Source organism: Falco peregrinus, chromosome 10 (genome assembly GCF_023634155.1).
Source record: "Falco peregrinus isolate bFalPer1 chromosome 10, bFalPer1.pri, whole genome shotgun sequence".
Classification (NCBI taxonomy): domain Eukaryota; kingdom Metazoa; phylum Chordata; class Aves; order Falconiformes; family Falconidae; genus Falco; species Falco peregrinus.
In genome coordinates this window covers 24,968,603-24,990,827 of record NC_073730.1, presented here as the reverse complement: position 1 = coordinate 24,990,827, position 22,225 = coordinate 24,968,603, and the positions used below count along the sequence as shown (strand labels likewise).

At 57.7% G+C, this 22,225-nt stretch overlaps 1 protein-coding gene across 2 annotated transcripts in view; it reads left to right on the top strand.

Annotated features, from left to right (window-relative positions):
• The window catches only part of PIK3R3 (phosphoinositide-3-kinase regulatory subunit 3), an 82,155-nt gene that overhangs the window by 10,688 nt on the left and 49,242 nt on the right, over positions 1–22,225 (top strand). For both annotated transcript variants that reach the window (XM_055815487.1, XM_055815486.1), the window contains exons 5-7: positions 4,327–4,458; positions 7,253–7,454; positions 7,784–7,869. In XM_055815487.1, the coding sequence (XP_055671462.1) occupies positions 4,327–4,458; positions 7,253–7,454; positions 7,784–7,869 (420 nt within the window). The remainder of the gene's footprint in view (positions 1–4,326; positions 4,459–7,252; positions 7,455–7,783; positions 7,870–22,225) is intronic.

Sequence of the window (22,225 nt, the reverse complement as noted above, 5' to 3'; positions counted from 1 at the left end):
GAAAGAAGGGTAAATAAACTGCAGCAGCGCAGACGTCCCTGCCAGACCCATTGGGGTGAACTGGGTGAGCTTTTCCCATCCCCTCCTGTAGCTGCTGGGGAAACTGAGGAAGGGAACTGCCCTGGGGAAGCTGAGGTGGGGGAAGGCAGCCTTACTAGGCACCCTTGAAAGGAGGTCCCAGTACCCCTGCCCTGGCTGAGTGCAGGCTGAGGGTATGCCGAGATGAAACCCAGCTGGAAGGGTGTTTGGAACTGCCAGGAGCTCCTGTGCATGGGCAGGGGTGTCCTGGCAGCTACCAAGTCCCCAGCACAAGATACCAGCGGGCTGGCTGAGAGATGTTGCAATGATACCGGAGCAAAGCTGGGGAAATATTCCCCGGTTCGGCGCACAGTTCCCCTGTAAACCCCCACTGTGGGATGCCCAGGAGCCTCAAATGCCTGCTTAGGTCTGGGGGATGTACAGGTCCTTGTGCGGGCAGCATCCGTGCAGGTGGGAAGGTATAGCCCCCAGGACTGGACAACAAGGGCATCCCTGCAGCACCAGCTGATGATTAAACCTTACAGGTCCGGAAGGGGTAGGGAAACTCCAAGTCAGTATTTAAGTCAGCCCCAGGTGTGGGTGGTTTGGGTGCCACTCTACCATGAGGACCATGCACCCAAGAGCATCAGGCTGTTGCCACACCTGGTGGCCAAGGTCCAGCTTAGCTGTAGGACTCCCTGCTGCACCCTGCTGCCCGAGGGGCCATGGGTGCTGGGCAGAGTCTGCACCCCATCACCCACACGTTGGCCAGGCATGTGGGTGCTGCTGTCACCTGTGGCCACACACAGGGGACAACTGGTTACCTGCTCAAGCCTCATCTTCAAAACAAACCCCCCGCCACCTCCTCCATGCCACCTCTTGGCTAAACATCCTCCACATTTACCGAAACTCTGGGCTTACTCACGCCTTGCCGGCTGGCTGCAGCTGCCGGGAGAGGTCCTGCTGCTTCCTGCCCAGCCTGACTCAGCCCAAAGCCCTGTCACCCCTCTGCCTCTGCTGGGATGAGGAGTCTCGCATCCTGGCAGGAGGAGGCTGGGAGCACCCATTGCTTTTCCTTCTGGGCCAGTGATCATCCTGTGCGCCCTCTCCCCAGCCCCAAGTTTATTCCTGCTTTTCATCCCCCATGGGCAGCGGATGGTCTCCACTGGTCCCTGGCTGCTTGCTTGCTCTGCTGGCAGGTCAGCAAGCGGGTTGTGTGCTGGAGGGGGTTGGTGTAGGGTTGAGGTTGGGGTTTTGGGGTATTTTCCTTCTATTTGTGGCAGGCGGATGGAATCCCTCTGTCATTCCTGTGGGGAAGGGATGGGAACATCTGGAGAGCAGCAGGAGAGCATTGACTCATCCTGCAGCATCATTAACTTCTTATAGCTGGTTATCATCTCCCTCTGATAAGGAGACAGCAGCATCGGTGGGGTCAGGCCGGCAGTAATTGGCTGGGAAGTCTCCAGGGTTAACCCTTCCCCAGCCTCGCCAAGCTGCTGGGGTGCAGCTGGTGCCCGGGAGCAGCTTGGAGCACCCCCAGCTGTGCTCTCAGCATCATGGGGAGCCCAGCTCACCACGGTGGCTGCAGGGGAAGGAGGGGAGCTGGGGCAGGAGAATACCACTGCATCTCTAGGAGGATGCCATTGCATCTCCAGGGGGATGGGGGCAACAGGCTAATGGCTATTTCTAGCCAACATGCCAAGGAAATCGGTGCCATCAGCAGTCAGTCCCTCTAGCAGGGTGTGAATCCCCCTGGTCTCCCCATCATGCCTCTCTGGGTGTAAAGATGTTTTTGAGTCTCGCTTTGAAACCGGCTGAGCCTTCCCTTTGAACACCCCTCCAAGCTCATGCCTAATGATGCAAATGAGCTAATTAGGCCACGGCAGAGCCTGGGGCTGATCGCCTGGGGCCAGCGCCCGGCAGCGGCCCCTTCCCTGCACAGAAACAGCTTGTGGCTGCTCTCCCCAATCCACGCCAGCATCCTTAAGGCCAGTGACAAGTCCCTGCAGAAGCCTCCACGGCGGGCAGGGGAGAGCAGCCAGGCTCGCCCTGGGTGAGGAGTTTGGGGTTTGCCCAGTGCATCCCACTGATGGGAGCAGCTGTCTGCAATGCAGCTGCTTGCCCAAGCAACAAGACTCCAAGACCCCCCCAGCAGCATCCCTGGGTTTTAGCCACACACTTGCGGGGTTTGAGCCCCAAATGGGGGTTGAAGCATTTTGTGGGATCCCTGACCCCGCTCTCCTCCCCCTGCCCAGCTGGAGCCAATCTGACAGCTCATTTCTGCAGGGCAAGCGTTAGCAAAAATGGGGACTTGGCTGTCATTCCCCTGCAAACCCCAGTAGAAATAACACTTTTGGCCAGCTGAGAAGGTACAGAAGTGTGGCTGGGAGATGGGAGCATCAACATGGACCAGCGTGGGGCTGGAGTGCAGCAGGCGAGAGCTGGCACAGCCCTGCCCCCCTCGAGGATGCCGAGGGCAAAGTGGCCCATGGGGTGATGCTGTGACATTGGGGGGTGCCAGAAAGGGAGCACCCACCTTTGCCCTGGGTCGCGTTTGGCCACGCTGGACAGCTGCCCACCGCAGCACGATGGCATCTCTCCCGGCTGTCCCCACACTGCCCCAGGGCATGGTTCCCAGGCCAGCCTGGTGCTTGCTCCTGAAAATGAGGTAGCGTCTCCAATGGCTGGGTCAAAGGCTTTGCTTTGGGCATTGGTCAATCTGTTTTCTCTCTGGTCTCCAAGCTGAATGGCAGGCACTGTTCATAAGGGACCCGCCATGGCTTCTTGTCCCTGAGCAGGCGGAGGAGGAGGTGGGCAGGCTCCTGGGCTCTCCTGGATACCCCTAGGAGAGGAAATCAAGGTCGAGTTGCCCCAAACCAGCCTTTCCCAGGCATCGGGGTGCTGCTCCCCATCCCAGCCATGCTGACCAGCTGCCTCCAAAGCCTTGCCTTCAGAAACAGCTTTCCTCTGCTCTTTTGGCTTTATCACTCCAGAAGGGAGTGCAGCCACACACAGTCAGCTGAAATGGTCGGAAACTCAAGGCATTTTCTGCTGGAAAATTCTGGGCTGGGAGAGGGAGCATCTCCCAAAACAGCACCTATTTCAGTAAAGCTGCATTTAGAGGTAAAGACTCGGACAGGGGAGGGAAAGGGAGCCCAGAGCAGGGCAAGTCCACCATCTACTTCTCAGTCACAACACACTGGGCCATTTGAGACCTGCCTGACACATCATCTTCAAGAAGGTGCAAAATTTGCTTTTTTTTTCAATATTCTCATTTAGAAATGAGAAATTCAGTTTCTGCAAACGAACCATCTCAAATGATCCCTAATATCTTGGGCTTTTTTATTAATCCCCTATTCCCCCCACCCCCTCCCCAGATTTCTCCTACAAGGAGAATTTCAAAACATCGTGTTCGGCTCCAGTTCGAATCAAAGCCAGATTTTGAAACGTCCAGATCTTTGCAAAAGGGACCATCATTGTCCGGGCAGCCACCTCCCGGCTCGGCTGGGCTGAGAGAACTCCAAGACAAATGCATGAGGCAATATCACAGGGTGCTGAAAGGGCTCTTCCCCCTGGACCCTGGTGAAGCAATGTCCCCACGCCAGCCCGGCCACAGGGCCCAGACAGACATGTCCCTGCCAGACCGTGGGATATTTCTGCTCGGAGTGCTGTCCCTGTCCAGAGCCCTGGTCCCTGGAGCATCCTTTGCCACTTCCCCTGGGGCAGCTGCCTTTTGGAGATGGGAGAAGCGATGTCAACTGGGACATGCTCACAGCATTTGGGGCACTTCCACAGCATTTCAGGCTTTCTGGGGGATGACATGGGCCTCTAGCAACTTGCACTGCCTGGGGGCCATCAGCCCGTTCCACGGATGCATTTTTCCAAGCAGTTCCTCCAGGGCTGGGGCTGGCACATAGTGTCTGACCCTGATGGCTAGTGGGTCCCGGGGGCAGCCACTCAGCCCATCCCATCGTTAATATCCTGCAGTGGGACCCCAGTGGGATGGTGAAAGCCCTTGCTCACCACACTGGATGTATAGTGCACACAAAGCGGAGATGCTGCCTTGTGCTCTCCGTGGGCACATGGAACTCAGGGTCAGTGGAAACTGGGGAAGGAATATTTGCTAGAGGGAGGGGTTGGCAGTGAAATCATGGGCTGCCACACCTGAGAGATGAGGGCACGGGTGAAGAAATTGGTATCCATGTCCAGAGGAAGGGAGGAAGGCCCACAGGGATGGAAGAGCTCCGAGCTCCGCACCAGAGGGGCAGCACCACGGTCTAAGGGCTCCTGCTGGGTCTTTCCCTACAGATGCCTCAGCTGTGGACATGGACCTGTACGATGCCCAGACGCTGGCAGACACCCTGAAGTGGTACCTCCAGGAACTCCCATCACTCCAGATCCCTCCAGCTCTCTACACTGAATTGGTCCACATGGCTCAAGGTAAGCACGGCTCGTCTGCTGCCTTGCCCAGGAACTTTGTGGGGCTGGAGGAGCTTTGGGAAGCCCCTAGAAAGGTTCCCCAGCATCTCCAGGGCTGCTCCTGACCCCATCCCCTGCCTGATGCTCCATTAAGGGCAGATCCTGAGGACCACTGGGAACATCCCCCGTGCCGGAGTGGCACACCAGCTTTTGGGAGATGAACCAGGAAAGTGAAGGGGAGACCCAGTGGGCAGCTTCACCCCCGCCACAGCATGGTCCTCTCCTGCTGCAGTGCATGGAGGAGGAGGTGCTGCCTGCCAGGATGGGCGGCTGCCAAGGCTGGGTGATGCTGGCCCCAGAAGAAAGCATTATTATAATATTTTGGCTCTGCTGCCTGGGAATTTTTTACTGTAATCTTGTTAACTCTTGGCTTTATATGGGCATAGAAAATTCTCTGCTTTTTCAGCTTAGTGCCATTAGGAAGTGTCTTTAGGTCCCTGCAAACTTTCCAGCCTCTGTGCAAATGTACGAGACCATCAAGGTTTTGGTTTTATTTGATTTTTTTTTTTCAAATAAACAGGGCAGGGCTCATATCCAGGTCAGGAGAGTTCACAGTCCACCCCAACAGGGAGCCTGGACCAAAACCCATTTCAAATGGGTCCTTGCAGAGCCACTCAGCCCCCGCGCCAGCCCAAGGCCCTGCAGGCGTCACCAGGCACACATGAAGCCCTCGCTCTGTTGAATAGGACCTGAACCCCTTGCCACCTTCCAAACCAGGATTTCCCCTTTCACAGCAGCTCTGGTCTCACTGCCAGTCACTGTGGTATCCTCCATCCCCACTTATCGCCTCCCCATCCTAAGCCAGATTAGTGCCTGGGCAGATCATGCTCTTGGCTGCCTTAAGAGGCACTAAAAGATCACCCGTGCCAGACCAGCGTGACCCTTTCCTACTATGTCCAGGTGGGAAAAGGCCACAGGAACATCATGGTCTCCTGCAAGGCAGGAGGGACACACAGAGATGAGGGAGAACTTAGACCCTGTCCTCCCTGCCCTGCACAGAGCCAGAAGAAATACCCCTGGGGCCAGTGGCACCGGGACGATGCCTTCTCCTCACCCATCAGAGAGAGGAGAAATCAAAGGCTGCTTCCTTTCCAAGGATAAAAACGCAATTAGGAAGCAATTAGCTGGGTTGCCTCGTTAAACAACTTCAAAGGGAAGCGCCTTTCCCTGCAGCCTGTGCCAGAGCAGGCTCTGCTCCTGGCACAAGGGGTGCAGGAGGAGGAGGGGGGCAGGAATGGAGGCGAAACTGATGGGGATTTCTCTGGGGCTTAAAAAAAAAATACTCCCTCCCAAGTCTTTCAGGAGATGGTGCTGGTTTCTGGCAGTCTGCCTCGCAAGCAAGCTCCTTCTGCCCTGCTCGAGGCTGCGAGGTGGAAAACATCCCCAAATTCCCCCGTTGGCTGCGGACCTTCCTCCTGCAGCATCCCCTGGGTGCAAAAAGCAGCCAACTGGAGTGGGGGAGGCCTGGAGCAAAGCCGAACATCCTGCAGGAGCAGCTTGTTGGATTCAGGGGCACACAAGCACCCCATTTCCATCCCTGCTTCAGAGGGGATCCCAGGACCCCCCACCCCTCTGGCACACCCCAGCCCCAAGGACAGATGCCAGGAGCCAGCTGGGCATCAGCCAAGCCTCAGCCCTGGTGCAGAGCCGTGGGGAGCTGAGTCAGCCCCAGCCAAACTGGGCTTTGAAGCTGGCTGAGAGCAACACAGCCCTGGGGAGCTCCCCGTCTCCTGCAGATGAAAGGGCCAGGCCAAGGAGGGGATGATGGCTGGGCAGCAGCTGTTTCCCGTACGCAGGGCAGGACCACAGTCCCAGGCCACTGAGCTCACAGCTCACAAGACCGGGGAGCCCTGGCCAAGGCTGCCAGAGGGCACCAGGGACATGGGGGACACTGGTGGGAACATCTCAGGGTTGTGGGCTGCTTAGGGCACCTGTCAGGGGGGTTCTGGAAGCATCACCTCTACAATGTGCAACACCATCAGGTACCTGCTTTTATTCACATGGGCAACTCGGCTATCACTGGAAGTAGCCGTCCCCCAGTCAGCCCTCCCTGCTGCTGCGTTGCAGGGAGTAAGAAAGACCACACTGGGTGGACTGCAGGGACCTTGCTACAGCTGTGCCTGTAGCTCTCAGACCAGGTGCAGCTTTTTTTCTGCTAAAAAACCTTATCATTCCCAGCGTGGTTTTTTTGCAGGGGAAGGCTGAGCCTTTAAATTCAGCAGATCTTCAAGTTGCTGCCTGTTTCCCCACCTCTGCTTTGCTCTGCCTTTTCTATGGCTTTGCTGCGTACCAGGGTAGGGCTCTTGCTGTTCTCTGTTGGAGCAGCAGCAAGGGGTGTTTATATGCCACCCCTGCTAGGTGAGCAGCTCAGCTCTCCATCCTCCCTTCCTCTCTGGCTGTGCTGAGAGGAGGAATGTGCTAAAGTTGCCCTACAGTCTGATCTGGGGCAGTGAGCAGGTAAATGGGGCTGGCAGCCTCCAGCGAGAGGGGTCTGAGAGCCCCAGGGCATCAGCTCTGTGTGCCCTTGTGTCCCTGGAGTCCCCACACGTCCCGCAGCCCATCTGTGGGAAGGGATGGGCTGCAAAGAAGCAGTCACGGCTTCTGGGGGAGAGGTTGAGGTCAGGGTTTTCCAGGGCTCTGCAGGGAGTAGAGACCCGCCACAGCTTGTGCCGTGCGCTGGGCTCCCCTGAGAGGCAGGGGGATGCCCTAACCTCCTGAACTGAACTTTCTTCTCTTGTTTCCCCCTCTGCTGCAGAGACCCCTGGCCTGGAGGAGTGTGGCCAGCGAGCCAGAGCCCTGCTGGCCCCCCCAGCCCTGCCACAGCCCCAGGCACTGCTCCTGCGCCAGCTCACCCGTCACTTCTGCCGCATCTGCCAGGGCACCCGCAGGAGCCGCCTCTCACCCCGGCTCCTCGGGGAGCAATTCGGGGAGCTGCTTCTCCGCCCTGCAGCATCCAGGTGAGGTGCCCCTGCCATGCGCGGGATGGGATGGGTGAGAGCAGGATGCCCTTAGCCAGACACAGCCATGCTGGCCCCCAGCTAACCTGCTTTTGGGGGTGACAGCCCACCAGCGGCTCAGCCCCAGGGTTTTCTGATGGGGATGGCCAGACCTGAGAGCCCCCATCCCAACCAATGCTCTGTTCTGATGGTGACCAGGTGTGATGTCACACATGGGTCTGGAGATCCTACAGGAGATCCATCAGGACAGCAGGCTGTCCCAGGGGCGTGGGGGTCTGTGGAGGGGCTGAGCTCCTGGCACCCTCATGGACCCTGCCTTCTCCCTGCAGTACCGAGGTGAGCCCTGAGCTCCGTGCAAGGATCCTTGAGTCCCTCATCGTGGCCGGCGAGGCAGCGGAGGTGCCAGCGGTCCCTGGTAAGAGATGCCCAGCTGGCGGCGGAGGCAGGACAGTGGGGGTGAAATCTGGGGAGGCAATAACAGCAGGGCTCAGGGCGGTTTCGGTGGCCTCTGTGGTGACAGGGAAATACCGATGTCCCTGTGGCAGTGCCTGGGCTGTGCTGGCTCCCTGGCCAGGCACGATGTTCCCATTTCCCTCCCTCCTTTCTCTTCAGTGAGACTGGGTTTGGGGCATTTCTTTGCAGCCCCTCAGAAGGTTTGCAGATGTTTTCTTGCTTAATGTCTGTGTCACTGCTCTTTGGTCCCAGCGTGGTGCAAGCAGGTCCTGCTCTCCTGTTTTGAGGGCTCAGTAGGTGTGGGTGCTCTTGGTCGTGGGCAGCTTGTTTCAGTGAGCAGGGATCTGGCTGCAGTCTGGGAAGAAAAAAATATTGACACAACTATAAAATGGCAGGATGGTGCTTGCTACGGGATCAAATCCGGGTTTATGATTTTTGACTTGCATTTAGTTTTCCTGTGTGCAGAATTGTGCTGTGTCCATTGATGCATTTCTTCTTCCCCCATGGGGCATCCCCTAGGATGGGCACTTGTCCCCCACCTCTCCATAAGTGAGAAAGAAGCTGGGAGTGTGAGGTTTTCTGCAGATGTGAATGACCCCAGCTGGCCTTCACCCCCCCAGGACTGCAGTTCTGCCCCTTTTATTACCAGCACCTCTTTGCTCTTCTGCCCTGGGGGTTGAAGCCCCAGTCTGCTGCTGGCCACCTTCTCCTGCCACGTCCCTCTTGTTTGGTGGCATATCATGTCTCATTGGTGTCTAGAACCGAAGTGTGTGCCCCTTGTGCCCTCTGCAGCACTCCAAGGACAGGAGGCAAGTGGTCCATCTAGGCAGGGATGTACATGGAAGGGAGGAAGGGTGCTCAGTGGAGCACAGGCCACAGACCTTGAGGACCACAGAGATGCATTCCTGTGGAATCCCATCTCCAGGCAGCCACCGAGATCCCTATGTGTCCCTGCACTGAGCTGCCTAGACCCCCAGGAGGGACAACTGTTTCCAGCCCTCCTGCTTGGAGATCTGTCAGCGTTGGTCCCAGTGAATCCTGTCTCTTTGTGATGTGTCTGGGTCCTTGTCATCACCCTGCCTCCCTGGGGGGGCGGCCGGGCCAGGCAGGATTACGACTCTTAATATTACTCATAAATCAGCCCTTTCAGACCTGTCATCTTATTTATTGCTCTCCCCCGAGCTCTCGCCCACAAGTCTGCAGAGATCCATGTGTCTCTTCCACCCGCTGATCGAGATGTCGGGTAGCTGCAGCCCAGTGCTCCCTGGGGCCCCTGCTGCCGTCCCCAGACCCTGTGCTGCCACCAGGTGCCCCCAACCCAAACTGAGCAGAGGGGTTGTGCAGGATCCTGGGGTCCTCATCCCCTTTCTGGGTTAAAAATCTCCCCTATAAGCATGTCCCCACGTGGGCACCCCACAGCTGTGGGGCAGAGCACGGGGCGCCTGGGCTCGCTGCCCCACCGGCTGCTTCGCTGTGGGACTTCAGACAAGTCCTGCCACCTCCCCTCTCTTCTTACCTAAAAGCAAGGATATCATTACTTGGCTGTCATCACATTAGGATGTTGGGAAGCTTAATTAAAAGCCTGCAAAGTGTTTTTGAGAGCTGCGGATGAAAGGGGCTATATATAAAGTGCAAAGAATTATTATTAGCGATGGGCCCGTGCCCCGGCCCCGCTCCCATTGCCCTGGCCCCACTCCCCCGTGTCCTGGCACCGTGATTATTTTTGTGCGTGTGTGGAGTTGTGGTTTTATAATTATACATGTAAAATAGCTATAAATACCCTGCAATAACACGGCGGGTGTGTGTGCATAGCACAGGAATAGGAGTCAGTAGCTGACACGGAGGAAACCGCAGTGTGACCTCATTCTGACTCAGGCGTAAATATACCTCGTGCAAGCGCACAGCTGGGGGCTTTGGGGGCTGCTCGGGGGCTGCAGGGACAGTGGCTGCCTTGGCAGTGAGGGTCACGTTTTGGGTAAGGTCCAAAGCTGGTTGCTAGCCCCTGGGAGGCTCCTGTGGGGTTGGGGTCTGTCCTCTCCCATGTGTCCTGGGGCTGATGGTGGAGGCTGAGATGTGAAAAATCTTCAAGAATAAAACTGTAAATTACAAAATCTGGTTCCTGGAGGGGCTCCCTTGGGTGGTTCTGCTGTTGTTGAGGTTGTGGCATCCCTTCCCGCTGGCACTGTTCCTGGGGGGTCTCTGCAGTGGCCCATGGATGGGCTGCAAAGGGGATTGGAATTAGATGGATCTGTGAAGTCTCCTGATGGGTGTTCCTGGTGACCGTGGGATACAGCATCAGGGTCATGCTGGATGCACTGGTTTGCATGGGGCCGTGAACTGGTTTGCATGGGGCAATGACCCAGGTCTGGTGCAAAGCTGAGACAGAGCCTGGGGCTGAGTGACCGCATCGAGGCCACCTTGCTGTGCTCTGCAGCAAGCTCCCAGCACTGGGCAGCCACCCCCAGCCCAGGGGCATGGGGACATTCCCCAGCCTCATGGGGATGCAGGGGGAACACAGAGCCCACAGCAGGACCCCAGAGACCAGGGGAGCCATTTCCCAAGCGGGATGAGTGGGCAGGGGAAGGCAAAGGGAAGAAGTGATGCAAATACCAGCTCAGCTGAAGGAAGATGACTTCATCTCCTTTTCCTCTCCTGGTGCTATTTATAGCCACTTTAATTTACTCCCCTTTGCTTTATTATCTCTCTAGCAAGCCGTTAGCCCTCAGACAGCAGGATGCCTTTACTCACCATACAGCACAGAATTCTGGAAAAAAACCCACCAGCACAACAGAAAAAACCCCAAAAAAACCCCAAACCCCAAAAGCAGGGGTGGGAGACAGGGAAAGGCAGCAGAGCATGGGGGGCAGGAGCGCTGCTGTCCTGTGGTGTAGGTTTCTGGAGAAAATGAGAGGATTTGAGCTTCTTTTGGGGAAAAGAGTGAGAATCAAACAAGAGACACATCCCCTTCTTCCTTCAGAGCAGTGGCTGGAGGGGACAGGACCAGCAGCGCCAGGGTCCCCTCCCCACCCCAGGACAGAGGCCACTGTTTTGCTGGGCCCTGCTAAGGCAGGCATCCCCTCCTCCCCAGGACCCCCAGGCCTGCCCCACTGTACCAAGGGCAGTGATAATGCCAGTGGGTGCGGACTGGGCTCCAGCATGCAGCCGAAGCACCTTGGAAATGCTCCCAATGAGCAGGTCTGGCAGCCCTGTGCCACAGGGAAGCTGAGGCATGGCCTCCCCATGGAGTCATTCTCCCAGCAGCTCCAAAATCCGGTCCCTGGCAGGGGTCTGTCCCCAGAGGCCCAACCCTGAGTCCAGCACCGTGGCACCCCACACCTCTGTGCTCAGCAGGGATGGAGACCACAGGGCTGCGGTGGTACTGGTGGTGGGTGACATCCCGTGGTGTGACACACTGGGCACTTCCCAGTCTGAGCCCCACGCAGGCACCTCTGACAGCATCGCTGCCAAGGAGGACTGCCACGTTAAACCAAATTAGAAGTATCTGGCTTTGAAGTTTTTTAATTGTTTTCCTGTTTGCTGCCTTCTGAATCCAAGGGAAAAGCCCATCCTCTCACTTTCCCCAGCTTAGATGTCAGTGTGTCATCGTGGAGATAGCAGACTCGGATGTGCAGGGTGTCAGGAGGGAGCAGAGAGCTTGCCAGGAGGGGCCAGCCTGGGGGATGCAGACCCCTGCCTGCCCAGGATACTGGGGGCTGCGTCCAGGCACTGCCCTGCCAGCAGGGGAGAATCCTTGTGCAGCTGCAAGCATCCCACCACTTGGCCTGGCACATTGGCTGCAGGGTGCTTCTGGTCTGCCTTACCCCTTGGTGTGTCATCCCCCTGGGACTGCCGATGGGAGTTAAAGACAGCCAGGAAAAAACCCCAACCAAATACCCCTGGGTAGAGGGCAGCATGGGGAAGTCATGGCTGAGTGGTCCCCTGTGCCAAGACGCCTGGTTCTGCCTCCCCTCATCTGAAAATAATACAGAGAAAACAACACCAGGGAAAGGGTGGCAGGGAAGAAAAATAGAGCCAGAGCCTCTGTGAGATAGGGAGAGCAGCTAAAAATAACAGATCCCCAAAGGCACAAGAAGGAACATGACAGAGATCCACATTCCTGCCATCCCAGAAGGTGGCTTTGTGCCTCCCCAGCTGCTCTGGCCATAATGCCACCCCAGCCTGGTGAATCTTGAGAGGGAAATGCCTCCGAGATGGGCAGCAGTGGGGAGGTGAGAGGTGCAGAGCAGGGAGCGATGCTTGCAGCAGAGGACAGGATCCCCCAAGCACCCAGGGTGCCCAGCTGGGAGGCAGCTGCTGCCTGACCCACTTGCAGGCAGTTGGCGGGCAGTGGGATGCTGCTGGGAGACCCCAGGGGTGCTGCCTCCACAGCTAATTTTAGACTATGTTCAATTAATCGTGGAGCAGGAGGGAATCATGGCAAGCCCAGCCTTTGCCGGTGCCTCTGCCAGCTCCCCTGCCTGCCCTGTGCTCCTTGCTGGGAGGGCCTGGGGGAGCCAGGGCCGGGGCGGACCCTCACCTTCTGATTTTGAGCTGAGGAACTAGGAGCAACCCTGTGCCATAGTACCCTTCCTTCAGCCGGCTTTAAGTGGCTGGGACAGCCCTGGAAAGCATGTCCCGCGGCAGCCTAGGCATAAGGGAGCGGGAGGCCTCCCTCGGCATCACCTCGTGCCTCAGTTTCCCTTCCTGGCTGGCAGAGGTGGCCTTTGCCAGTGGGGTTTCTCAGGTTGCCTCTACTGCTCCAAGCAGGCATTTTCCTGGCATGCCAGGGCTCCTAGATGCTTCCCTGAGGTTGGGAGCAGTGACATGTTTCAGCCAGCTCAGACCTCTGCTGTATGCCCCAGTGGCAGCCCCTTTCCTGAGGGTCACCAGCTCTGTTCCCTTCCCATTCCCAAGCTCTGCAGGTGGCCGTGCCCGGCCCATGGCACAGTGCCACCATGAAAAGCTGGGCAGGAGCAGCTGCACTGTTGGAGACCGGCAGCTTCCCTGGCACAAGGAGGGATGCTGGCAATGCCATGGGTAATACAGGGTGACAGTCCCATGGACTCTCTCCCTATGGCAGCCACAGCCCTGCTCCATCAGTCCTGGTGTCAAAACGTGGCACGGTCCAGCCCTCCCCCGTGACAGGGGGAACGGCTCCCGACGGAAACGCGGCTAGGCTGGGATTGAAACCCTTTTCCTCCCTGCACCGCGTGGCCGGAGCTGATAAGGGGCTGGATAACCCCAAGCATTGTGTGTGCCGCTGGCCCGTGACCCGCCAGGGGTTTCACTGCCGGAGAGGAAACGTGGCAGCTCGGCCAGCCGGGACTCAGGGGGAGCCTCCGTGTGTGCTGGGGCCTGCCATCGGGGCAGCCGCCTTCTCTTTCTGCCGCCATATGAAGTGTTGGGATGGCTCTGCCAGATCCTCACCGGTGCAAGCCCAGGCCACGGTGCCAGCTCCTGCTGGCCAGCTCCCAGCTCTATGGCCATGGAAGCTGTTGGGTTGGAAAACCTGGGGGTCCAAGGGATTGTCCGGCATGGCCAGGGTTTTTGGCCCTCGTGGCTTGCAGGGTTCGCTAGATGGGCCTTTGCACCTGGGACACCCCTGCCTGCTCCTGAGGACAGCTCCTGAAGACCCGTTTTGCTGAGCAAACCCTTCCCATCCCAGATGGAGCCACCAGCTTTTCTGTCACAGTCCGACCAGGACTGGCTCGCTCCTCATGCCGACTGCTCGCTGAGCCAAACTGCAGGAGCGTGCGTGCCAGCACACATGTCCTCTCGGCTCCTGCCCTCAGATGCTGTCTGGGCTGCAGTCACTGTTTCTGCTGCAGTGACTGTGGCTAAACACCACCAGCGGCTTCACAAAAGATGGGGAGGGTGACAAAGCACCGGTCACACTGCCAGCCACAGCCAGTTTTCCAGCTTGGCACCAAAGACAGGAGCATCCTCTCCTGTGCGGTGGCATTTCTGTCCCCTGCAGCCTGTCTGGCAGCAGACAGGCAGCGGCATGTTGCCTTGCTGCCCTTTTGGTCAGGAGATGCCAGAAAAGGCCAGTGCGGTCCACAGGGGATCTCATGCTGGAGCGGGAGGGCTAAAGGGCAGATGATCCCTCTGAGATCCCGCTGGCACCCCTGGACCCTGCCTTCCTTGAAAGCATCCTGGTCTTTCTCCAAAGGGGTGGGAGAAGGCAGGCTGCCTGGCAGGCACACATGGGCTGCTCTGGGGAAAGGCAGGATTTGTGCTTCCAGAAGGGAAAATGAGTCACAGGGGGGATGGCAGGGCTGTGCCAGCAGCTGAGCGTGGAACCGGGGTAAGCAGTGACTGTCGGCTGCTGTGCGGGAGGTCAGGCAGAAGTGCTCTCACCGGCCTTGCCGGCTTTAAAATCTATTAACATCATTTTGCCGTTCGAGCTGAGAGCCGCACAGGCAGCAGAAACGTTCAGGCATGGCTCAGATCAGAGCAGGATTTCAATTACAGTAATCAAAGGTGACACAGATAAGAAACCCCTGGTCTATGAAGCTGCAACAGCTGTCCTCTGGCTCAAACCAGCACCCATCTAGAGTGGCTCCATCAAAATCACTGAAGTGGTACTAGGGTAAAATTGGATTGCGAATCCATTTTCATCTGCCGTGGTGGAAAATGCTTTCTCTGTGCTCCTCGGGAAAGAAAGCCACCTTCTCAGGGGAGTGGCAAGGGGGGAAGGTACCAGGCATGGAAGAGGGGACATCGTCCCCGGTGAAGACACTGATGGCCACTTATCGATGATGGAGGCAGCTGGGATGCTGGAGCATCGTGGCTTTGCTTCCTGCTTTCCCCTCTCTCCTTCAGCCAGGCCCCACAGGGATGCTTGTGGCTGAGGCAGGGATGCGCTCAGCTCGGTGCCAGGCTCCCCAGAGGGATGGGCAGCCCTCTGGGCCCTGCTGCGGCCAGAGCATCCCAGGCCATGCTATAGGACAGACCCCCTTGGTAGGGCCAAGGAAAGCCTAGGGAAAGAGGGGGTCAGGGGGTTGGAGGGGGACAGTAGCCCTGGGGGGCAAGACCTGGCATCATCCTCTCATCTTTGCAAGTGCCTGACGGTCCTGTCGAGAAGTGCCACAGGCCCACTTCCAGTGGGTGACCTGCAGTCTGCACTGGTGGAGGCCATGCAGGAGCTCGAGACGAACACGCTGGGAGTGCACCCACTCTTCCCACCAGCTGGGGAGGATGCTCACAGGGTGACGCCCAGGGAAAGTTGCCTCCTGCTCCTACCTCTGCCACCACTTTAATGTGTCCCTGGTCAATCCCTTCTCACTGCTTTTGTCTCCTGTAGTCTGGGGTTGCAAATTTTTTGGATGGCAGCAGGGCAGCAGCAGCACGGTGCATGCTGGTGCATGCACTGAGCTCCCCCGCTTGCCAATTCCAGCCCCCTCATCCCTTCAGGCTCCTACCCCCAGCTCCCCGCCACCACCCCACAGACCCACCAGTGACCACCACCACAGCCTGGTGGGACCCTGGATGTGGCCAAGCTGCGGTGACATCCCTGGGGTCCCACATGCACAAGGAGCTCTTTCTGCCCCCACCCCAGTGTGGCAGGAGCCAGCCAAAACACAGTGGCTCTTTCTGCACCCACTGGCCCTGCTCCAGCCTGGCTGGGTGTCAACCGCCCAGCCACGGTGTGTCCCCCCCCCGATGCTCCCAGGGGAGCATAAGCTTTCTCCCGAACACTGGGGGTTTGTGCGGGGCGGTGGGGCTGAATGGCGGGTCTGTGCGGCTGGGGCTGCCGGGCAGGGAGGGAAGGCGAGCCGCTTGCCTCATCTGTTTACCTGGAAGTGGAGATCATGGCCAGGCCCGGCTGCGGCGGCTGCAGGGGGTGCTTTCATGCCGGAGCTAACGGGATGGGGAGTGCTGCATGGCACCCGTCCCCGAGCAGCCCATGTCATGCCAGTGATGGGGATGCAGGCAGGGACCTGGTGGTGCTTCTCTCTTCAGTGTGCCCGCACAGTGCCAGACCCTCTTGCTCACCGCAGCCAGAGAGCTGGAGGCTGGGGAGGGAGGGATGTGAAGATGAGGCCCAGGCCATCAGAGGGGTGGGAAATACTGCTGGTCATCATCTGCAGCATCACTGTCCCCCTGTATGTGACCCCATGCCTGGCTACGTGTCCCCACACTGTCCCTGGGTCTCCATCCCTTGCGTGGTGCCCCTGGACTGGCACGGTCCCCACCCTGGCTGCCTGTCCCCATGCTGCTGGTGGTCTCCATCCTGTCTGCGTCCCTGCACCTTCCTTTGCTCTCTGTACTGGCTGTGGGGCCTCACACTGGCTGTGGATGTCTGTACCAGCGCTGTCCCCATGCAGGTGTGCGTCCCTGCACTGATCGCATCCCTGTACCAGCAGTGTCCCCAGGGGCACATGGGAGCCACTTAGTAGCTCTGGCAGAGTGATGCCACCCATGCACATGGCAGGTTTTGTCCTTCTGTGAGCTACAACTGACGGCCACACATGAGCTGTTGGGGAGGGAAAGGGGACAATAGCATCTTCGTCAGCACCTGGATTCACAGAGATTAATGAAGCTGGCTCACTGTCCCCAGGGTTCAGGTTGCCTTATCTGTGTGTATCTGTTCCTACCCAGCCACTGCTAGAGCTGCTCCCAGTGCCGTACAACTAATCCCAGAGGCTGCCAGATAGGGCAGGGGCTGCTGCCTCCACCCACACCTCCACCCACACCCTGCCTGCGCTGGAGCTGTGCCACCTGCTTCTGCCCACAGGCCAACTGATGCTGGAGATAACCAGCGCCCCAGAGCAGAGGGGCAATGAGTTTGGCATTCTCAGTCTCAGGCAGTAGTATGCACAGGGTTGGGAGGCAGGCACTGGCATTGCCTCTTAGCCTGACCTCAAGGCTTGGTGACCTTCAAGTTGTCCCAGCAAAGCTGCATCTGCCCAATTCATCTCCATTCATCCTTTCCTTCAGCTGAAAGAATTACTGCCCCATGGCCAGGGCTTGGGGACTACATCAAGTCTCTGGAGCTTGTGGCTGTGCTTTGGGGTAGCTGAGCAGATTTCTCCATCTTTTGGATACCTCTGGCATTTGGGGAGGGGTGCAGGTTGCCAAGGAGATGGGGTACTCACAGAGGCTGGCATCTCACCAATCAGCCTGGCACTGCATCACCCCCAGGAGACATGGGGCTGGGGCGGGACCATTCGACCTCACACCACACAGACGTGGCTGCAGCATCCTTGCTGAGCATCCTTGGCTCTTTCCAAGTGCCCAGAAGACACGTGAGTCCTGGCTGCCTGTCCCTGGTGCTGTTGGCAGGGTGCCCTCCCACTGGCCTCTGGCACCCCTATTTTCTCCACCCTGCACTGGCCCTTCATGCCCTGGAGCAGGAGGAGCATCCGGGGCTGTACTTTGGCACCATCCCAAATTTCCGACCTGGCGTGCACAGTGCCATGGCAGCACCTTTATTTTTTCAGCTGCTTTCCTGTTTTCTTTGCAATCGGGCTCTTTCGCTGGGTGATGGCAATTGCGGGAGTTATTTGGGGAGTGCTCAGCATGCCACCGAGCAAGCAGCTTGCAGCATGGTGCCCAGACCCAGGACCTCGAAGTGGCCTGCCCTGTCACACACCCCACATCTTAGACGGCTCTGACCCTCCCTGGCTGTGGCACAGAGGGAAAAACACCTCACCTGGTCTTGATAGAGACTGTTTGCTCTGCATACCCCAAAGTCACCCTGGAGCCTCGAAGCCACCCATTTTCCATGGATGGTGCAGTTCTGCGTGCCACAGGCATGGACTGCCCAGTCTGATGGTCCCAAAGTCACCAGCGCTGCCAGAGCTCTCAGTCCACAGTGAGCCCACTGAAGCAGATGCCCAGCACCGCTGATGTTGCTCCAGTGCTGGTGCCTCCCACTCCTAGAGCCATGGCTTCTCCAGACCATCTCTGCTGTCACCTCCCAACACTGCTATACTGGGATTTAAAGCCATGGGGAAGGTGGCCTGGAGAAAGTTTTGCAAGGTGCCAGTGGGGAACGACAGCAAGGAAGCCACCCCAGAGGAAACAGTGAGGTCAGGACAGCACGAGCACCCAGGACTCCTGTACGAACAGGGTCTGGAGGACTGGAAGCCTCAGTGACAGGGTTTTGGTAATGCAAAAAGCACCAGCCCAAGCTGGCCCTGCCCAAACAGCCTCACTGGGCTGTTTCATGAGCAGTTGTTACCGTTGAGTGGCTGCACATTTCTGAGGGGAGCTCTGCTCCACAGCCTCTGACAGCTGTTTCTGCAAAAGCCTTAAATTGAAACATCTGGAGTGTTTCAGAAAGAGAAACCTGAGTGTTTTGGGATCCAGAGCAATTCAAAAGATCCAAGACAAATTCATGAGCCATAGGCTTGACCTGAATCTGGACTTTTCAGCAAGGAAGCCAAAAGCCCTTGTCCAAGTCATTTCCTCCCAGCTTTTAGTGGGATTAGAACTGCAGTGTCCTGCGCTGGCAGGCATCCTCCCCCCATGCCGAGCACATCCAGCCCCTGAAATCCCTTTTGCTCTGGCTTCAGAGTCCATTTCAGCATCCCAACACTTGCTGTTGCCATCACTTTCAATTTAGACCTTCTCGTGGCAGAGATGGATATAGAAGCACTTTGCCGGGTGGCGCTTACCCTCCCCGGGGAGCCGGCGCCGGCGCTTCACTCTTCCCACTTGCCAGCTCTGAGGAAGACTGAGGAGCTTGAATTACTTTTTTCCAAGAAGGGTGGATTTGGTTTGCAGAAAGATAAAGGCTGGGGAGCAGTTGTTCTGCTCTGCTGAGCCCTTTGCCATCTGGAACAGCTTTTGGTTTCTTTGTGGATGTCTCTTCCATGGCTTGCATCAGCAGGACTGGGAGAGGGGTGAGGGCATCACTTGGACCCCTGAGGAGGGGAGAGTGAGAAGATGGAGCCGGAGGACACTGTCTCTGTGCTCCCTCTTTGCAGGGGTGAGGGAAAGTCAGCCCTGGCAAGTTTGGAGAGCCAGTTTAGAGAACAAACCCCACTGTGCCAGTTGTGGAAGTCCCCTGGTCAGCCCTTCCGTCGGACATGCCTGCTCTGCTTGAGCTGCCACCTGCCCATCCCCTTGCTGAGCTGGTGGCCATGAGCTCCTGCAGCCGCTGCTTCCCACGCCGTGTCCTCCAGCCCAGGGGTGGGGAAGGCCTCATCTTCTCCATCTTCCTTCTTTCCCTCCTGGGGATAAGTAAAAGCAAAGAAGTCAGCAGCAGGACTGGATCACCCAGGGTCTAAAGGTGGAACATTCTCAGCAAGGTGGTGGCACTGCTAACCCCAGCCGCCCAGGTGAGATCTCTGGTGTCTAGTGAGGGGTTGTGCTCCTGCAGCTACTTTGTCCTCAGAGAGGCCATAAAAATCATCTCCCAGTGCTCCCACTGCCTGTACCCACAGAAGCTGGGGTAGAACTGGGTCATGACACTCCTCCCAGCTGGAAAACACCCTGCAGAGATCTGCCAGGGGATGTCAGCTCCCATGGCCCTGCATGGCTCTGAGCTGGTCGTGGCTGTGCCACATGCCAGGTTCCCCTGGTCCCTACCAGCTGCTCGGTGGCTGCATGCCAAACATTTCCTATGTGGTAGCTTTGATTTGGTGTCTCCGAGGCTGACACCCAGCTCGGGACTGCGCTGCGTCTGCCTGGGCAGCCTGTACTGTCCTCAGCATCCAGGACTTGAAACCATAACCTCTTGGTGAGCATCCTCCCCGGAGAGGCTGCTCTTTGCAATTAATCTGGGCACGGTTTATGCTAATGACTCTCCCCACTTTAAATTATAAATGGCCCTTGGCATGTGTGCACACAAACACACATGTGTGCACAGATATCCTTTAAGGCCATCATTAGCTGTAATTAGCAGGATCTGTCACTCATCTTTGGCGGTTAACGATGAGCCCTGAGACAGAGGAATCCGGCGGCAGATAAAATAAACACGATTTCAAACAGTTTGGAAATAACAAGCCCTCATTAATCAGACAAGCCCCAAAGGGAAGCACTTGGAAAAGCAGCAGCTTCTTTGCCGTTGCCAAGAGCAGGACTGGGTGGGCTCCATGCTGGCCCCCACCCTCCCCAAACCCCCGTCTCCAGTGGGAGCAGGAGGCAGGATGACTTCTTGCTTGGCTGACTTCATGGTAGGGCTGAAGTGTCAGAGCCAGTCAGCTTGAGGAAGAGGCCTGAAAACTGGTGAAAGCCACCCAAAAGGGCTCCTGCATGGCCCTTCTTTGGGTGAAAGCAGCAGAGGCAGGATCTGGCCTCGAGGTGTGGGTGGGGGCAATGCCCATGCAGGGGCTCAGCTCTGGGTGCAGATGAAGCAGCTCTGGGGCAGCACATCCCACGGCCACCGCTCATCCCAGGACATGAAAGACTGCATGCTAAGGGTGCATGGGAAAGGAGCATCCCAAGATCTGTCTACACAGGGCAGAGCAGGATCTGGGGAAGGGTCTGGTATGTGGGACGTTTCCTAGGGAGCAGGGGGAGCTGGGGAGGTTTCTAGCTGTCACAGCTGCAGCTAAATCACAGCAAATAGGAGGGGAATGGGACACACGAGGCTGGATTATATTACAAAGGAGCAGTCCATCATGGGGTATTTAAAATAATCCGCTTAGATGCACAGTAGCAGATTTGGAGTGCTAAGGGAATTGAAGGCGCTGTGGCTTTGCAAGGCTGGATCAGATCTAGTTAAGATGCCACTTAGAACAGGACATCCCATTCTGCCTCGCTGCCCCAGGGGACAAGCACATGGCAAACACAGCACCTACAAAGCCACCCCTGCCCCACCAGGGAGGCACTCAAGGTGACCCTGGCCACGACAGGATGGGTGACAAGGTCTTGTGGCATCTCCCTGGGACAGGCAGCAGGTTTGGGTGGTGCCAGCCCCAGAGCATGGAGCTATGGGCTGTATTAGATGCAGGGCAGGGTATTCCCATGAGGGGCTAAGCCTGCAGAGGGGGGAAGGAGGGTGTAACTGGTGTTCATGCTCCGGAGAACGTTGGTGTAACTCTGGCACCTTTGTGCTGAAGCCAGCTGCCTGGCAAACAGCTCGGACCAAGGGATGCCCAGGAGGGAGCTGCATCCATGCTATCAAGGGATGGGAACCTCCTCTAAGGGCATCTATGTGGCACTTGCAGCTCAGCTGAGGCTGGGGACCTGGCATGGGGTCCCTGGCAGGCTGTGACAGGGTGTCACAGGGGGGCTCTTGGGGCTCTTGGTACCTGCTTTGAGGCGAGAGTTAGGGCTGGAGCTGCTCTGAGGGTGGGTGGCCCCATCTGCAGGGATGCCAGCTGGGCTGCTCTGCCCCCTGCATGGGCTTGCAAGGCCCACAGCATGGCCAGCGGCTACAGGGAAGGGTGGCTCCTACTGCCATGAGCTGAGGGGTCCTCTGCTGGGGTCTGTGGAGTCAGCCTAGGGTCTGTGTGAGTAGGCGCATGTGCTATCTGAGCATCCCTGATCATCCTTGCACTGCTCCTCTGAGCCAGGCTGAAAACTCAGCCCCAGGGAAGCCAGCTCAGACCAAGAGAGGGATTTCATCCCAGAGACTTCATCCCAGGCAGGCATTCCCCCAAAAGAGCATCCTTCCAAGAGCAGATGGTTTCCATCTTGGTCTGGCACTTTCAGACTGCTCCAATCCTGAGGGGTCCAGCCCACAGTAGCCCTGCAGAACTCAGTGGCAGCCTCCTGGAGCCGGGCAGCATTGCTGGAGATGACCCCAGTGTGCAGCTGGCCAGCATGCTGCACATCCCTGTGCTCTCAGGGAGGGCAGGGCCTTGGAACACACTCACAAAATCCAAGGTTGCATGTCAGATTAGGCCATGGGACTGCCTGCCCCTCTCCTTGCCCTTAACCTGTGCCCTCTGTCCCTCCCCGACCCCACTGCAGTGCCACACTCAATGCAAGGGGTTACTCCTGCAGGTTTAAACATGATTCTCAGCTCCCCTGAGCATTAATCCGAGGGAGGATTAAGGTTAACAAGCTCCTGCAGCCACCCAGCCCTCATGCCTCCCGGGATGGACCACTCTGTCCCGGCCTCAGAGAGGGCACGAGCATGGTGCCCTGCTGTCCCCCTGGGACCTGCTGCTGTGTCCCCCAAGCTCCCCAACCTCTCCTCCTCCACCATGCATCTCACCGGGGTGTGCAGCACGTTTATCTTTCCCTGAGTCGGGGCCCACAGGCCATTCCTGGGGCTCTGGGGGCTTGCAAGCCTCTGTGAGCATCTTCCCCCTGCTCCCTGCAAGCCCTGCGATGGGGACTGGGCTGGGTATTAGTTTCTCTCCTCACTTCTCCCCTGCCCCCTGGGTGCTGTGTTCCAGGTCGCTTGTTCCTAG